The 19,589-nt window shown below is 45.8% G+C and overlaps 1 protein-coding gene across 2 annotated transcripts in view; it reads right to left on the reverse strand.

The window, feature by feature from the left end:
* Nucleotides 1–19,589, reverse strand: part of CLPX (caseinolytic mitochondrial matrix peptidase chaperone subunit X) — a 69,943-nt gene that overhangs the window by 18,849 nt on the left and 31,505 nt on the right. For both annotated transcript variants that reach the window (XM_040342306.1, XM_040342307.1), the window contains 4 exons: nucleotides 13,673–13,849; nucleotides 11,632–11,796; nucleotides 8,785–8,873; nucleotides 8,495–8,659 (listed from right to left, as the gene is read on the reverse strand). In XM_040342306.1, the coding sequence (XP_040198240.1) occupies nucleotides 8,495–8,659; nucleotides 8,785–8,873; nucleotides 11,632–11,796; nucleotides 13,673–13,849 (596 nt within the window). The remainder of the gene's footprint in view (nucleotides 1–8,494; nucleotides 8,660–8,784; nucleotides 8,874–11,631; nucleotides 11,797–13,672; nucleotides 13,850–19,589) is intronic.

Consider the following 19,589-nt stretch of genomic DNA (forward strand, 5'->3'; position numbering starts at 1 on the left):
TTTAGACAAATAAAGCATTCTTTTGGTAGTATTTTTTTTTTTTTTTTAAAGTGTGTTTTGTGTGTGTGCGCTCGAGAGAGGAGCCGGACTGCAGGAGTTGGGAGTAGGCAGGCCTCCCCCAGAGGCAATCTGCCACCTTTCTCCATGCCCCAGGTGGCAATGGCCGCACTGCTCTGCTGTGAAGCCCAACGGGGCAGAGGGACTCCCTATAAGGGAGTGAGAGGATCTAGCCCGCTCAGCCAGCCCCGTTAGTCCTTCGCCTCTCTTTTTTGAGACCGCGTGGTCAAAGTGCGTGCATGTTAACCCAATTTCGAGTGCGTGCAAGTGTGGTGGTTTTTGTGGGAGGGGGGTGGGCGTACTAAGCGCAGCCTTACCTCGCATAGCACACCCACCGGGAGCCGGGCTGAGACCACCAAACTCAATTCACATGTACATGTAGCTGCAGAGGTGAATGGCTTGTCAGCGCAGTGCCAATCGCGTTGAGCCACCGCAGCTCCCCCTTTTGGTAGTATTTAATCACCACTGGGGTTTTTATTTTTGCTTAATAAAAAAAAAAAGTGTTTTAGTTTGTTATACAGTTGTGCTCATAAGTTTACATACCCTGGCAGAATTTATGATTTCTTGGCCAGAGAATATAAAACATTTTTCACTCATGGTTAGTGTTTGGCTGAAGCCATTTCATTATCAAACTGTTTTTACCCTTTAAAATCATAATCACAACATAAATTACCCTGATCAAAAGTTATACCCCAGTTCTTAATACCGTGTATTGCCCCTTTTACCATCAATGACAGCATGAAGTGTTTTGTGGTATTTGTGGATGAGGCTCTTTATCTTCTCAGATGGTAAAGCTGCCCATTCCTCAAAAAGTCTCCAGTTCCTGTAAATTCTTGGGCCATCTTGCATTAACAGCACGTCTGGATCTCCCCAGAGTGTCTCAATGATATTGAGGTCTGGAGACTGAGACGGCCCCTCCAGAACCTTCACTTTATTCTGCTGTAGCCAATGACAGGTGGACTTGGCCTTGTGTTTTGGATCATTGTCCTGATGGAACGTCCAAGTACGTCCCATGCGCAGATTCCTGGCTGATGAATAAAATGTTCCTCCAGTATTTTTTGATAACATTCTGCATTTATCTTGCCAACAATTATGACCAAATTTCCTGTGCCTTTGTAGCTCACACATCCCCAAAACATCAGCGATCCACCTCCGTGTTTCACAGTAGGGATGGTGGACCTTTCATCATAGGCCTTGTTGTCTCCTCTCCAAATGTAGTTTTTATGGTTGTAGCCAAAAAGCTAAAAATTTTGGTCTCATCACTCCAAATTACTTTGTGACAGAAGATTTAAGGAATGTCTGCTGTTTAGCGTATTAAGTGGGATACTTTGTGACATTTCTGTAGTAATGACTTTCTTCTGGAGACTTGACCATGCAGCCCGTCTTTTTTCAAGTGCCTCTTTATTGTGCATCTTGTACAGCCACACTCCATGTTTTCAGAGAGTCCTGTATTTCACCTGAAGTTATTTGTGGGTTTTTCTTTTGCATCCCTAACAATTTTCCTGGCAGTTGTGGCTGAAATTTTAGTTGGTCTACCTGACCGTGGTTTGGTTTAAACAGAACCCCTCATTTTACACTTCTTGATTAGAGTTTGAACACTGCCGATTGGCATTCTCAATTCCTTGGATATCTTTATATCCCTTTCCTGTTTTATACAGTTCAGCTACCTTTTCCTGCAGATCCTTTGACAATTCGTTTGCTTTCCCCATGACTCAGAATCCAGAAACGTCAGTGCAGCACTGGATGAAAGATGCAAGGGTCTGTCAGGAGTCCAGAAACTCATTGACCTTTTATACACACACACACTAATTACAAGCAAACAGATCACAGGGGAGGATGGTTACCTTTAATAGCCATTCAAACCCCTTTGTGTCAACTTGTGTTATCAGGCCAAAAATCTTTTGATCAGGGTCATTTGGGTAGTTTGTTGCCATTATGATTTAAAAAGAGTAAACAGTTGATTTATAATAAATGGCTTCAACCAAACACTAACCATGAGTAAAAGAAAAGTTTGCGTTATTCATATTCTCTGAAAAATTCTCCTGCACCGATGAGTGCCCTGATTAATGTAGATGTCCCGTGTGGCTTGCCGCTTATTGGCCAATAACCAGCGAATCCTTTTTACATTGATCAGCTGTGATTGCACACAGCTAGTCACATGGTGAAGAGCCGCTGTGATTAGCTCTTTACCGGTCACAAATTACTGCCAATGTGCGCCATGGGGTAAGCGCGATCACAGGAGGATGTCAATAGGCGCCCTCCTGGAAAAGTATGACCGTGCTGTAGCGTGGTCGTGAAGTAGTTATAGTGGATCTATAGGCAAAAACGTTCTTCCATTTTGGATAGCGCAAGGAAGGGTTATAGCCGGTCAGGTTTTTTTCTCCATTGCGGAGATTTCCCTTCACTTCCTGTCCCATAGCCAAAACTGGAAGGGAGATTAAATCCCTGCAAAAAAGGGAATTCCTTGGGCCCCCCAGGTCACCAGAAATACTTCCCCTCCTACTTTTCTTGGGACAACTCAAAACGAGAAATCACACAAGACTTTAGTATCACTTAACCATTTCCGCTCCGCAAGATTTACCCACCTTCGTGACCAGGCCATTATTTTTTGCGATACGGCACTGCGTTATTTTAACTGACAATGGCGTGGTCGTGCGACACTGCACCCAAATAAAACTTATGTTTTTTTCCCTACAAATAGAGCTTTCTTTTGGTGGCATTTGATCCCCTCTGCGGTTTACTTTTTGCAAGATATATAGATATTTATATACAAGGGCTGCACGATTTTGGCCAACATGAGAATCACAATTTTTTGCTTAGAATAAAGATTGCGGTTCTCACGGTGTAAAAGCTCACATAGAAAAAAAAAAAAGTTTTTTCTTTTTCAAGGTGAAATGTAATGTATGACACTTTTTCTGTTGATGTGGTAGTATTTATGGAATGGGAAAACATTTAATGAAGAAATATAATAATATTGACGGATGTAGACATGTGAAAGAATAAAAGAAAAAACGTATTAAAAAAAAGAAGAAGAAGAAGTTGGGCTAACTTTACTGGTTAGTTTAATTTAATTAACCACTTAGTAACCGCCCTATAGACAATATACGTCTACAGGGCGGGTGGTTAACTCTAGGAGGGCGTCAATGTACGTCCTCCCAGAGTCCGTCTCCCGCGCGTCCCCTGGGACGCGCACACGGGAACATCCGTGACCGCCGGGTCCAGAGGACCCGGCCGATCACGAATCGCGGTAAACGGCCGCTGATAGCGGCCGTTTACCATGTGATCGCTCCGTCCAATGACGGAGCGATCACATGTAAACAAACCGGCGTCTTTTGATGACGCCGGTTCCTCCCTCCTCTCTCTGTACCGAGCGGTACAGTGTGAGAGGGGGGAGCGCGGGTGTCAGCAGCGCTGTGGATGGATCTGTGACTATTGCAGTCACAGATCCATCCATCCCTGCTCAGCCATCCCTGAAACCCCCTGCAATACCCCCCCTTACAATACTCTGCATACCCCCCACCTGCGACAATACTCTGCATACCCCCCACCTGCGACAATACTCTGCATACCCCCCACCTGCGACAATACTCTGCATACCCCCCACCTGCGACAATACTCTGCATACCCCCCACCTGCGACAATACTCTGCATACCCCCCACCTGCGACAATACTCTGCATACCCCCCACCTGCGACAATACTCTGCATACCCCCCACCTGCGACAATACTCTGCATACCCCCCACCTGCGACAATACTCTGCATACCCCCCACCTGCGACAATACTCTGCATACCCCCCACCTGCGACAATACTCTGCATACCCCCCACCTGCGACAATACTCTGCATACCCCCCACCTGCGACAATACTCTGCATACCCCCCACCTGCGACAATACTCTGCATACCCCCCACCTGCGACAATACTCTGCATACCCCCCACCTGCGACAATACTCTGCATACCCCCCACCTGCGACAATACTCTGCATACCCCCCACCTGCGACAATACTCTGCATACCCCCCACCTGCGACAATACTCTGCATACCCCCCACCTGCGACAATACTCTGCATACCCCCCACCTGCGACAATACTCTGCATACCCCCCACCTGCGACAATACTCTGCATACCCCCCACCTGCGACAATACTCTGCATACCCCCCACCTGCGACAATACTCTGCATACCCCCCACCTGCGACAATACTCTGCATACCCCCCACCTGCGACAATACTCTGCATACCCCCCACCTGCGACAATACTCTGCATACCCCCCACCTGCGACAATACTCTGCATACCCCCCACCTGCGACAATACTCTGCATACCCCCCACCTGCGACAATACTCTGCATACCCCCCACCTGCGACAATACTCTGCATACCCCCCACCTGCGACAATACTCTGCATACCCCCCACCTGCGACAATACTCTGCATACCCCCCACCTGCGCCAATACTCTGCATACCCCCCACCTGCGACAATACTCTGCATACCCCCCACCTGCGACAATACTCTGCATACCCCCCACCTGCGACAATACTCTGCATACCCCCCGCCTGCGACAATACTCTGCATACCCCCCACCTGCGACAATACTCTGCATACCCCCCACCTGCGACAATACTCTGCATACCCCCCACCTGCGACAATACTCTGCATCCCCCCCACCTGCGACAATACTCTGCATACCCCCCACCTGCGACAATACTCTGCATACCCCCCACCTGCGACAATACTCTGCATACCCCCCACCTGCGCCAATACTCTGCATACCCCCCACCTGCGCCAATACTCTGCATACCGCCCCCCGCGCCAATACTCTGCATACCGCCCCCCGCGCCAATACTCTGCATACCGCTCCCCGCACCAATACTCTGCATTGCTCCCCGCACCAATACTCTGCATTGCTCCCCGCACCAATACTCTGCATTGCTCCCCGCACCAATACTCTGCATTGCTCCCCGCACCAATACTCTGCATTGCTCCCCGCACCAATACTCTGCATTGCTCCCCGCACCAATACTCTGCATTGCTCCCCGCACCAATACTCTGCATTGCTCCCCGCACCAATACTCTGCATTGCTCCCCGCACCAATACTCTGCATTGCTCCCCGCACCAATACTCTGCATTGCTCCCCGCACCAATACTCTGCATTGCTCCCCGCACCAATACTCTGCATTGCTCCCCGCACCAATACTCTGCATTGCTCCCCGCACCAATACTCTGCATTGCTCCCCGCACCAATACTCTGCATTGCTCCCCGCACCAATACTCTGCATTGCTCCCCGCACCAATACTCTGCATTGCTCCCCGCACCAATACTCTGCATTGCTCCCCGCACCAATACTCTGCATTGCTCCCCGCACCAATACTCTGCATTGCTCCCCGCACCAATACTCTGCAATACCCCCGCACCAATACTCTGCAATACCCCCGCACCAATACTCTGCAATACCCCCGCACCAATACTCTGCAATACCCCCGCACCAATACTCTGCAATACCCCCGCACCAATACTCTGCAATACCCCCGCACCAATACTCTGCAATACCCCAACACCAATACTCTGCAATACCCCAACACCAATACTCTGCAATACCCCAACACCAATACTCTGCAATACCCCAACACCAATACTCTGCAATACCCCAACACCAATACTCTGCAATACCCCAACACCAATACTCTGCAATACCCCAACACCAATACTCTGCAATACCCCAACACCAATACTCTGCAATACCCCAACACCAATACTCTGCAATTCCCCAACACCAATACTCTGCAATTCCCCAACACCAATACTCTGCAATTCCCCAACACCAATACTCTGCAATTCCCCAACACCAATACTCTGCAATTCCCCAACACCAATACTCTGCAATACCCCGGCTAATACTCTGCAGTACCCAGAAAATACTCTGGGAAAAAAATGCGTTTTAACCACTTCCCGCCCGCCGGCCGTCATGACGTCCTTGACTTTGTGCAGGGATATCTAAATGATGCCTGCAGCTACAGACATCATTCAGATATCATTTTTTTCAGCCGGCGATTCCCTACACCGTAAGAACAATCATGTTGGCTGTTCCGCCTCTTGATCGTTCTTACGGGAGGCGAAAGGGGACGTCTCCCCTCCCTTCTCCCTCTGGTGCCTCTTCTGACTCACCGCTACGATCGAAACCAGGATCGTTTTATTTTTTTTTATTTTTTTTCAGGCTTCCCAGCCTAGAGGTGAGATGTGGGGTCTTATTGACCCCACATCTCACTGTAAAGAGGACCTGTCATGCTATATTCCTATTACAAGGGATGTTTACATTCCTTGTAATAGGAATAAAAGTGATCAAAACATTTATTTTTGGGGAAAAACGTATCAAACTAAAATAAATAAAGTGAAATGAACAATAAAAATATTTATTTTTTTTAAAGCGCCCCTGTTCCTGCGTGCTCGTATACAGAAGCGACCGCACACGCAAGTCCCGCCCACATATGAAAACGGTGTTCAAACCACACATGTGAGGTATCGCTGCGAACGTTGGAGCAAGAGCAATACTTTTGGCCCTAGAGCTCTTCTCCAACTAAAAAGATGTAACCAGTAAAAATATTTAAAGCGTCGCCTATGGGGATTTTTAAGTAGCGAAGTTTGGCGCCATTCCACAAGCGTGTGCAATATTGAAGGGTGACATGTTGGGTATCTATTGACTCGGCGTAACTTCATCTTTCATATTATGCAAAAACATTGGGCTAACTTTAATGTTTTTTTTTTTTAAAAGCACAAAACCGTTTTATTTCCAAAAAAACGCATTCGAACAATTGCTGCGAAAATAACGTGCGCGATAAAAAGTTGCAACGACCGCCATTGTATTCTCTAGGGTTTTTGCTAAAAAAGCATATATAATGTTTTGGGGTTCTATGCAATTTTCTAGCAAATAAATGATGATTTTTCCATGTAGGAGAGAAATGTCAGAATTGGTCTCGGTGCTCCAGAACGCCTGATGGTGCTCCCTGCATGTCGGGCCTCTGTATGTGGCCACGCTGTGTAAAAGTCTCACACATTTGGTATCGGCATACTCGGGAGGAATAGCAGAATGTGTTTTGGGGTGTAATTAGTGTTATGCATATGCTGTGTGTGAGAAATAACCGGCGAATATGAACATTTTGTGGAAAAAAAAAAAAAAAAAAAAATCTTGATTTTGCAAAGAATTGTGGGAAAAAATTACAACTTCTAAAAACTCACCATGCCTCTTTCTAAATACCTTGGAATGTCTTCTTTCCAAAAAGGGGTCATTTAGGGGGTATTTGTACTTTTCTGGCATGTTAGGGTCTCAAGAAATTAGAGAGGCTGTCAGTACATCGGGTGTGATCAAATTGATCAATTTTCAGTAATTGGTACCATAGCTTGTAGACCCTATAACTTTCACCCAGACTAAATAATATCCAAATTTTTTTTTTTTTTTTTACCAAAGATATGTAGCAGTATACATTTTAGGCCAAATTTATGAAGAAAAATTAATTTTTTGCAAAATTTTATAATAGAAATGGGAAAAAAAATCATTTTTTTTACAAAATTTTCGTTCTTTTTTCATTAGCGGAAAAAATAAAAACCGCAGAGGTGATCAAATACCACCAAAAGAAAGCTCTATTTGTGGGAAAAAAAGGACAAAAATTTCATTTGGTTACAGTGTTGTATGACTGAGTTATTGTCATTCAAAATGTGAGAGCACCGAAAGCTGAAAATTGGTCTGGTTATTAAGGGTGTTTAAGTGCCCAGTTGTCAAGTGGTTAAAGTAATTTTTTCCCCAAAAAATACATTTGAAAGACCGCTGCGCAGTGCAATATAAAATATTGCAACCACCATTTTATTCTTTAGGGCAATGGTCTCCAAACTGTGGCCTGGGGGCCAGATGCGGACCTTTCCTTGCCTCAATCTGGCCCTTGGGACACCATTGATGGGGTACGATTCCTGCCATTGATGCCAACCATTGGGCACTACGCGTGCCAGTGATGCCAACCATGGGGCACTATCCCTCCTGCTAAAGTGTTTACTCCCACGTAATTTTCTAGCAAATAAAAAAAAAATTTTTTTTTTAAAACTTCAAACCAACAAATGTCAGAAAAAGGTTTGGTGGTTAAACTTTCCTAATTTACATACAGAAGTCTATTTCTTTGATTCAAAAGACAAATTGTTACAATGTTTAGACTTAATGTTCCACTGATAAAAAACTGCCCGGATTTTACAGCTGTGGCTTCAGCAAAGCGAATTCTCTGCATAGAAAGATTTGGAAATTTGTCAAGATCGCAAGAAAAAAATAAAATAAAAATTATATAATAATAATAATAATAAAAAATACTTAATTAATCGCGCAGCTCTAAAATATAAAAACCACCACTTTAGACCAATATGTACTCTGCTACATATTTTTGTTAAAAGAAACAAACCTTCTCGTTCTTCCTCCTGCTGATTATCCTGTCCAGGCCATTAAAGGCTCCAGAAGATACAAAGAGAATGTTTGTCGTGTCCACTTGGACGGTTTCACCTCGCAGCTTCCTTGAATTCTTTTCTGGGACGTTAACAATCGTTCCTTCCAGCAGTTTCAGCAAGCCCTGCAAGAAAACAGAGGCGACATTTCCATCACATATACACAGTTTTCTATGGAAATAGAATTGCTGGATGTAGAAATGTTCATTCTTCAACATGCGCTGCACAGGAAACGGTTGCAGTGTCCCACCTGTTGCACGCCTTCTCCCCCCACATCTCTCAGCTGGTGAATGCCGGGAACACTACCAATTTTATCAACTTCGTCTAAAAAGACAATACCTGCAAAGAAATATATATTTGTAGAAGTGAATCCAGAATCTTTTTTACATTTTTAGTTTTGTTTATAAACAATCATTTTTAACCGCTTAACGACCGCCGCATGTACATATATGTCGGCAAAATGGCACGGACATGCAGAACGACGTGCCCGCACATCACTGCCTAGACGTGGGTCCGATCGGGACCCCCCCCCCCCCCCCACCCGAGACATATGGCGGTCGGAAATCGTCGGGGAGCGATCCGGGATGAGGGGGCGGCTATTCGCTTCTAGCCGCCCCTTCGCGATCGCTCCCCGGAGCTGAAGAACGGGGAGAGCCGTATGTAAACACGGCTTCCCCGTGCTTCACTGTGGCAGCGTCATCGATCGTGTCATCCCTTTTATAGGGAGACACAATCGATGACGTCAGACCTACAGCCACACCCCCCTACAGTTGTAAACACACACTAGGTGAAACATAACTCCTTCAGCGCCCCCCTGTGGTTAACTCCCAAACTGCAACTGTCATTTTCACAATAAACAATGCATTTTAAATGCATTTTTTGCTGTGAAAATGACAATGGTCCCAAAAATGTGTCAAAATTGTTCGAGGTGTCCGCCATAATGTCGCAGTCACGAAAAAAAAAAAAAAAACACTGATCGCCGCCATTAGTAAAAAAATAAAATAAAAATGCAATAAAACTATCCCCTATTTCGTATAAACGCTATAAATTTTGCGCAAAACCGATAAACGCGTATTGCGATTTTTTTAACCAAAAATATGTAGAAGAATACGTATCGGCCTAAACTGAGGAAATTTTTTTTTTATATATTTTTGGGAGATATTTATTATAGCAAAAAAAAAAAAAAAATAAATAAAAAAAAAAAAAGGAAAAATATTGCATTTCTTTCAAAAAATTGTCGCTCTATTTTTGTTTATAGCACAAAAATAAAAACCGCAGAGGTGATCAAATACCACCAAAAGAAAGCTATTTGTGGGAAAAAAAGGACGCAAATTTAATTTCGGTACAACATTGCATGACCGCGCAATTACCAGTTAAAGCAGCGCAGTGCCAAATTGTAAAAAATCCTCTGGGCATTTAGCTGCATATTGGTCCGGGGCTTAAGTGGTTATATAAAATATATACAATATATCATTTTGATACAATATAAATTGGTCTACCTTTTATCAAAAACACAACTTAAAAAAAAAAAATCCCCTGCAAGATAAAGGTCATAATGTGCTAGTATGCATACTAGCACATGACTTTCCTTAAAATGAAGCCCTCCAGCATCACGCCCTCACCACTGAGGGCCGACATCTTCCCCCTGTCCCTTATTCGAGGTTCGCAGGCTCTGGCTACATGAGTGGCAAACTGAGGGCGCGATGACACCACTGTTTACGGCACGAGCACTGAAGGTATGCCGGTGTTGTCAGAATTGCGACCCGTCAGTCAGTAAGGGAAGTGACGTTCTGTCAGTTGATTACTTATTGCTCATGCTTGCTAACCTGACAGAACACATCTTACTACACCCAGCAAGGTCTTCAATTTCAGTCATTTAACAAATAACGTGTGCGTATATAAATCAATATAGTATATGGAGATCTGTCATGCGGGTTTTAATGTCACAAAAAAAAGGAACTTCTCAGATATCCCCCCCCCCCTCCGGTGTAACGTTTGCCACCTTTCAGGGGGGGGGGGGGAAGCAGATACCTGTTTAATCCAGGTATTTGCTCCCACTTCTGGGCATAGGTCGTCACAGGATCCTATGCCACATCCGGCGCCTTCTCCGCACTCCCTGCTGCCTTCTGGGAGACATACAAAGGGACCAGTGGGACAACTCGCGCATTTGTGCAGTAGAGAACCAGGAAGTGAAGCCTCAAGGCTTCCCTTACTGAAGATGGCGGGGTCTCCACCTGACTGCCGAGGGACAGATCGGCTGGGGTGCCAACATCGCAGGCGCCCTGGACAGGCAAGTGTCCATATATTAAGTCAGCAGCTGCAGTATTTGTAGCTGCTGACTTCATCTCTTTTTTCGGCGGAGCTCCGCTTTAAATAAAGCTCATGCTATAGATGCAATCTGTTCAAATACCAACTGAATCCGGGCAGAAAAAAAAAAAAATCCCATTCTGTCCTGTTCAGATGTTGCCAAGATAGTCCAGGTCTATTCAAACCTCTATACATGCACTTTACCTCTGGCGCCCCCCCAGCAATGCTGAGACAGGAGAGTACCACACATGTACAGGGGTTTGATAACACACCTGTGATGGTGGGGGTGAGCAGGAAGAACGGTGGGCATCTTAGCAACACCCAAGCAAAGCAGGAAGGGATCATACCATCTCTGAGAGTTTCACCAGCTGTTACAAAACTACAAGTCCCATCATGCCTCAGCTTTCGGGAGTCCTGCTTTTAACTGTCTGCCTTGCAATGCCTCATGGCACTCTTAGTTAAACTGCTGGAGGGCCATACGTTGAGACGCCTATCAGCTAGGCCAGTGATGGTGAAATTTGGCACCCCAGATGTTGTAAAACTACATTTCCCATGATGCTCTTTGCAGTGTAGTTAAGCATCATGGGAAATGTCTTTCCAAAACATCTGGGGTGTCAAGGTTCGCCATCACTCCACTAGGCCATGTAATATTGCATTATACATAAAAGCAGGGGAGCACATAACCAATATTAGACCCCTATGACCAGGTTCTAATAGATCTACCACGACCTGAAATGTTCAGCTCAGTGATTAAAAAAATTGAAGAAAAAAAAAAAAAAAAAAAGCAGACCTTGCTGAGCTTTCTCTACATTGTAATTGGCATCCTGCAATAGTTTGGCAACCACAGACTCGATGTCCTCTCCTACATATCCAGCTTGTGTCAGAGTGGTACAGTCACATATAGCAAAGGGGACATCCAAGCATTTGGCTAGAGTTTGTGCGAGAAGTGTTTTACCTGCGAGAAGAGAAAAACATGGAGTAAAAAACAAAAATTAAGTGGTTACAAAACCAAAAAAAAAACTCAGACACCGTACGATATCATGAATAATAATAATTGCAATTTTTTATTTTTCTTAGGGGGATCAAATCAGGGTACAGAATTATGTGCATTAGGCAATGGGCAGCCCTTGGGCCCCTAGCCACATTTCCTGTTTGGAATCCGAAAAAGCCGGCTTACTTCTTTTTTTCAAATATATATTTTATTGAGAAAGCACGTATGGAGAAATTCCAACATTACAACAAAGACATACATGTCCTTAGAAAAGAGGTACAAAAGGGTTATGTACACATTTCAGCTAACATTGTAAGATGACATTGCATTTGGATATAAAGATCAGTTATAGCGACATGTATGTTGCAATCTATACCATCATGGATGGCATCAAAGAGCCAGAACCTCCCCGTAAAGCCGGCTTACTTCTGTCAGAGACTTTTGATATATTTACCTACTTAACCACTTCAGCTCCAGAAGCTCAACCCTTCACGACCAGGCCATTTTTTTGCAATACAGCACTGCATTACTTGCACCGACAATTGCAAGGTTGTGCGATGCTGTACACAAAGTTGATTCCCCCCCGCAGAGGTGATCAAATACCACCAAAATAAATCTATTTGTGGGGAAAAAAAAAGAAAAAGGACGCCAATTTTGTTTGGGAGCCACGTCGCACGACCGCGCAATTGTCAGTTAAAGCGACGCAGTGCCGAATCGCAAAAAGGGGCAAGGTCCTTAATCACTTGCCGCCCGCCAATGACAAATTGACGTCGGCAAAGTGGTTGTAGAATCCTGACTGGCCGTCATATGACGTCCTCAGGATTCTCAGCCGCTGCGCGCCCCCGGGGGCACGCATCGCGGTGATCGTTGTTGCAGGGTGTCAGTCTGACACCCCGCAACACCGATCTCGGTAAAGAGTCTCCGTGAGAGACTCTTTACCACGTGATCAGCCGTGTCCAACCACGGCTGATCACGATGTAAACAGGAAGAGCCGTTGATGGCTCTTCCTCACTCGCGTCTGACAGACGCGAGTAGAGGAGAGCCGATCGGCGGCTCTCCTGACAGGGGGGGTTCGCGCTGATTGTTTATCAGCGCAGCCCCCCCTCGGATCGCCACACTGGACCACCAGGGAAGCCCACCCTGGACCACCAGGGAAGGGCAAACAAAAACAAAAAAAAAACAAAAAAAAAAGTCTAAAAAAACCCACAACCATTAAAAAATAAAGAAAATTATGCCAATCAGTCACCACAAATGGGCACTGACTGGCAACATAGGAAAAATAAGTGCCGCCCCACAGTGCCCATCCATGCCCAGTGCCCACCCGTCAGTGCCGCCCATCAGTGCCACCTTATTTGTGCCCGTCAGTACTACCTCATCGATGTCCATCAGTGCCATCTCATCAGTGCCGCCATATCAGTGCCCGTAATTGAAAGAAAACGTACTTATTTACAAAAAAATTAACAGAAAAAAATAGAAACTTAATTTTTTTTCAAAATTTTCAGTCTTTTTTTAGTTGTTGCGCAAAAACAAAAAAAAACAAAAAAAAAAAAAAAAAAAAAAATCGCAGAGGTGATCAAATACCACCAAAAGAAAGCTCTATTTGTGGGGAAAAAAGGACGCCAATTTTGTTTGGGTACAGTGTAGCATGACCGCGCAATTGCCATTCAAAGTGCGACAGCACTGAAAGCTGAAAATTGGCTTGGGCAGGAAGCTGCGTAATGGAAGTGGTTAAACCTGCATATTGGTCCGGGTCTCAAGTGGTTAAGGGCACTTGTATGTTCAGAAATACTTTAATTTGAAAACTGCTGCAATTTCAAATACCAGTGAAAAGATGTCTTACCGGAGCCTGTGGGGCCCAGAAGCAGGATGTTGCTTTTCTCCAGCTTGATATCATCATGATTGGAGTCCAGCACGTCGCCTCCCCTCCTCTCCTGTGGCATCTGCTGGTTCACTTGTTGCTGCATGGAGGCTCCAAGAGCATTGCCATGTGGGCTGATGCCAGCAATCTGCAGTAGCTCTGATGAAAGAAAAAAATTTGGTTTTAAAAATAAAACCCCCACAATATAAAAGAATCAGGTTGTAAAACATAATGGTGCACCATCTACCAGGACTCCGAGCACCAAATACAATTTAAGGCCATGTCTAGAATATATAGTGCATTTTTCAAATGGAGCAGCAAGTCACCAGCTCGACCTACGGTACCTCCTGGTAAGATCTTCTCATGTATTTTTGCATACTGAATTGCACAGACAGCACACAACCCTCAGCCTACCTTTAAAATGACCACTAATCTGGAGGCAGAGAGAGCAAAGCATTTTTACTCTCCTAGCCAAGAGGGCATCACACCAAATGTTATATTTTTACATTCATGTAGCACAACTTTATCAAAATGTTTAAACTTTAATCTTTGCCTTGTACCTATAGGCAAGTCTTACTTATAGGTACTGTAAATATCTCCTAAATGTGCGCCGTTTGAGATATTTACTATATGCAGCCGATGTCAAAGCCGCATGCACTACAAAGCAACGACCACCTGGACTGTTCCTTCAGAATCCTGTGCCGGTGACTTGTCGTTAAGGTACCCCTATCGAGATGGTTCCTGTAAGGACTGCGCAGACGCAATCCTTGCCAACGGAAATCTCTGAACCTCGGCCGGCATCCAGGCTCATTCCTTAACCCCTTAACGCCCGCCGCACGACTATATACGTCCGCACAATGGCACGGACAGGCAGAAGGACGTATATATACGTCCCTGCCTAGACGCGGGTGGGGGGTCCGATCGGGGACCCCCCGCTGCGTGCGGATTACCTCGGGGAGCGATCCGGGACGACGGCGCGGCTATTCGTTTATAGCCGCTCCATCGCGATCGCTCCCCGGAGCTGAAGAACGGGGAGAGCCGTATGTAAACACGGCTTCCCCGTGCTTCACTGTGGCGGCGCATCGATCGTGTGATCCCTTTTATAGGGAGACACAATCGATGATGTCAGACCTACAGCCACACCCCCCTACTGTTGTAAACACACACTAGGTGGAGCCTAACACGTTCAGCGCCCCCTGTGGTTAACTCCCAAACTGCAACTGTCATTTTCACAATAAACAATGCAATTTAAATGCATTTTTTGCTGTGAAAATGACAATGGTCCCAAAAATGTGCCAAAATTGTCCGAAGTGTCCGCCATAATGTCGCAGTCACGAAGAAGAAAAAAAAAAAAAAAAAAAGCTGATCGCCGCCATTGGTAGTAAAAAAAAAAAAAAAAAAAAATTAATAAAAATGCAATAAAAATATCCCCTATTTTGTAAACGCTATAAATTTTGCGCAAACCAATCGATAAACGCTTATTGCGATTTTTTTTACCAAAAATAGGTAGAATAATACGTATCGGCCTAAACTGAGGGAAATTTTTTTTATGTTTTTGGGGGATATGTATTATAGCAAAAAGTAAAAGATATTGCATTTTTTTCAAAATTGTCGCTCTATTTTTGTTTATAGCGCAAAAAATAAAAACCGCAGAGGTGATCAAATACCTCCAAAAGAAAGCTCTATTTGTGGGGAAAAAAAGGACGCCAATTTTGTTTGGGAGCCACATCGCACAAGCGCGCAATTGTCTGTAAAGCGACGCAGTGCCGAATTGTAAAAACGCCTTTGGGCATTTAGCAGCATATTGGTCCGGGGCTTAAGTGGTTAACATCCCCGTGGATTGGAGGATGTTAAAAAAAAAGAGCCAGGAGGCCGAGCGAGCCGTCTGGCCACTTTCCTCAAATTCCATGTCGGCCGAGGTTTGGAGAATTCCGTTGGTAAGGTTTGCGCCTGCGCAGTCCTTACAGGAACCATCTCGATAGCCGGAACCATATCGTCAGATCACCGGAAACAGCTGCTCCCCCCCCCCCCCCCATGCATGTGCATGAGTGACGTCATCACGGCTCTGGCCGGTCACACAGCACGAGTCCGGATCCGGAAGGAAGACGGGCGAAGATGGAAGCGGCCTCCAGTGATGACATTGCATCGCTAAAATGCTTATTTTCAGGCAAGTTTCACATAATACTCTAGCATGCAATACTAGCACATTATGACTTCACCTTGCAGGTCTAGCAAAAAAAAAAAAATCAGCAGCTACCAACTTTTAATACAAGGACACTTACCTGTCCAGGGAGACCACGATGTCAGCACCTGAAGCGACCCGTCCATTGGCTATGGGTACAGGCGCCGGTATCCTTGAGGCTTCAATGCCCGTTTCCTACTGCAAGAGTCACGCTTTGCTTTCCGAATGGTTTCCCTGTCTTTACAGGCCAGTCAAGTTCTTCCAACTCGCTCCTCCATGTCTTTATGGACCTTGCATTGTGCACTGGTGAGCAGTCATGTTGGAACAGGAAGGGGCCGTCCCCAAACTGTTCCCACAAAGTCAGGAGCATGAAATTGTCCAAAATGTCTTGGTAGGCCGACACCTTAAAGCGGAGTTCCACCCAAAAGTGGAACTTCCGCTTAATCCACTCCCTTTTTGGGGTGGGGGGGCTTCAGGAGGAGTGGGACTTTGTCCCACTTCCTCCTTCCGCCGAGGGGCTGCTAAGGCGAATAGTCATATCGCCTTTTGGCAGGCCCTCCCTGTAGGCGATCACCTGTCCAATCCGATAGCGCAGCGCCGCTTGCGCAGTGGGTGCCCCGCCGTAAAGCCGAAAGATGTCACGGCTGGGTGCCCACACTTAAAATGAAGATGCCGGAGAGCGGAGCTCCGGCCGGCGCGTCGCTGAAACGTGGAGCAGGTGAGTATGTTTATTAAAAGCCAGCAGCTACACTTTTTGTAGCTGCTGACTTTTAATAAACATTAAAAATATGACTGGAACACCCCTTTAAGAGAGTTCCTTTCACTGGAACTAAGGGGCCAAGCCCAACACCTGAAAAACAACCCCACACCATAATCCCTCCTCCACCAAATGATTTGGACCAGTGCACAAAGCAAAGTCCATAAACACATGGATGAGCGAGTTTGGGGTGGAGGAACTTGACTGGCCTGCACAAAGTCCTGACCTCAACCCATAGAACACCTATGGGATGAATTAGAGTGGAGACTGAGCCAGGCCTTCTTGTCCAACATCAGTGCCTGACCTCACAAATGCTCTTCTGGAAGAATGGTCAAACACTCCTATAGACACACTCCTAAACCTTGTGGACGGCCTTCCCAGAAGAGGTGAAGCCGTTATAGCTGCAAAGGGCGGGGCCAACTCAATATTGAACCCTACAGACTAAGGGCTCTTTCACACGGGCGGCCCGCTCAGGTCCGCCTGCCAGTTTTTTAGGCGGACCTGAACGGGCGCTCCGTGCTCCTCTATGGAGCCGCGGATGTCAGCGGTGACATGCCCGCTGACATCCGACCCACCAAAGTGTGACAGAGGAAAAACCTACTTTTCCATCTGTCTGGCGGATCGGGTGAACACGGACATATGGTCCGTGTTCATCCAAACCCCCCATAGGGGAGAGCGGAGAAAAGACAGGGCGGTCCCTGCAGTGTGCGACGGAGCGATCCCCGCTGAGTAAGCGGAGGTTCACGGAGCGGATCATTACTGATCCGCCCGTGTAAAAGGGGCCTAAGACCCCGTACACGCTATTAGATTTTCTGCAGATTTTTGTCTTCAGATTTACCAAAACCGTATAATATGAGGTCAAACCATAAGAGGAAATTTGAAGGCAATCAGGCAGGTCCTTGCACTACATGGTTTTGGTAAATCTGAAGAAATCTAATAGTGTGTACGGGGTCTTAGACTGGAATGCCATTAAAGTGGAGGTTCACCCTATAAAAAAAAAATTCTAACACTACATCCAGCCCAGTTCTGCATATAAAATTACACTGACCTTTTTTTGCTGTAAATAGCGTTTAGCCTTAGAATTCACCGCGGCTTCCGGGTAGGGAATCCCGCGGGAGTGGGCGTTCCTATTGACATGCCAATTGATTGACATGCTAAACGACGGTGCACACAGCGCGTCACGACTTCTCGAAGGAAGCTCGGCTCTATTCGGTGCCTGCGTACCGGCGCCGAATAGAGCCGACCTTCTTTCGGGAAATCGTGACGCGCTGTGTGCGCTGTCGTTTAGCAGGTCAATCAATTGGCATGTCAATAGGAACGCCCACTCCCGCAGGATTCCCTACCCGGAAGCCGCGGTGAATTCTAAGGCTAAACGCCATTTACGGCAAAAAAAAAAAAAAAAAAGTCAGTGTAATTTTATTTGCAGAACTGGGCTGGATGTAGTGTTAGAAATTTTTTATAGGGTGAACCTCCCCTTTAAAGTTCATGTGTGTGTAAAGGCAGGCGTCCCAATACTTTTGGTAATATAGTGGATGTGTGGCAAGGCAGCCAATGTTTAAAGGCTGAGAGCGCATTCACAAAACAAAGATTCAGCCGTCAGTTCTTTGTCCGGATTAAAGATCAGTAGCCAGAGGGACCTGATTCCAACCATGTGACCACTGTGGCAGAGGTCATATGATCGCTGATCCTTCCCAGGCATTCCAAACTATGTAAAAAAGGTATGCTGTGAGAATGCAAAAAAAAAAACAAAACACAAAAAACATTATCCCCCCCCCCCTAAATTTGACTACATAAGGTGAAAATGCTGTATAGAGAGATAACAGAATACAGGGACACAAGAGGAGAGCGATCCAATCTGTAGACTTTGCTTTTAAAGCAGAGCTCTGGAAAAAAAAAATACCCATGCAGTTGCGCTGTGCCCGCACTGCATGGGTTAACGGCTCACCAAGGTATGAGGAGTGGGGCATTATCACTGCCCAATCTGCCAATTCCCCCAGTGCAAAACAGTTTTTGGTTACTGCCCCCCTGCGATCTAGTGTGGTGGACTGTTCCCGATGTCATCATGCCCACAGACAGGCTCCTGATGTGAGGAAGGCAGGAACAGTCCATCACTGGACTGGGGGGGGGGGGGGGGGGCAGTTTTCGAGAGGATCAGATGAGTAGAAGGTGCTGCATTCACCCCCTGGACAAAAAACGAGCAGCACAGCATGGGACAAACCTTTTTGTCTCCAGAGTTCTGCTTTAAGACAGGCCTCAATTTAAAGTTTGTCATACAGCCAATATAATGTAAAGCGCTAAACAAACTGTTGGCGCTATCCAAATCCTGAATTTAAGAAAAAATAAAAAATTATACCTCCAGCATCTCACAAAAGTGAGTACACCCCTCAGATTTTTGTGAGAGCCCTTTCACACTGGGGAAGGTGGGCATTGACAGCAAAATGCCACTAGTTTTAGCAGCGATTTACCATCATTTTAGCACTGCCATTCGTCCGCTAGCAGCCGAAGAAAAAGGGTTAAACGTGCCTGTGTAGCGCTGCTGCCGAGGCACTTCGGGAGCGGTGCCCATTTCATTTCAATGGACAAAAGCGGTGTATACACCGCTCCTTCACCGCCCCAAAGATGCAACTTGCAGGACATTCAACGTCCTGCCAGCGCACTGCCCCAGTGTGAAAGCACTCAGGCTTTCACACTGGGACTGCAGGGGAGGTGTTTTTCAGGTGCCATTTTTAGCCCAAAAGCACCTTAAAGTGGAGGTTCACCCTAAAACAAATTATCTAACATTACATGCAGCATACCAACAACATGAACAGTATTGCAGGCATTTTTTTTTTTTCGCCGTACATACCGTTATATTGTTATATTGTTATTTCCCCCCCCCCCCCCCCGGCTCCTGGGTTCTGATTCCCGCAGGACTGGGCGTTCCTATCCCTGGGTTAGATGATTGAAGTCTGGTGAAAAGC

Source organism: Rana temporaria, chromosome 3 (genome assembly GCF_905171775.1).
Source record: "Rana temporaria chromosome 3, aRanTem1.1, whole genome shotgun sequence".
Classification (NCBI taxonomy): Eukaryota; Metazoa; Chordata; class Amphibia; order Anura; family Ranidae; genus Rana; species Rana temporaria.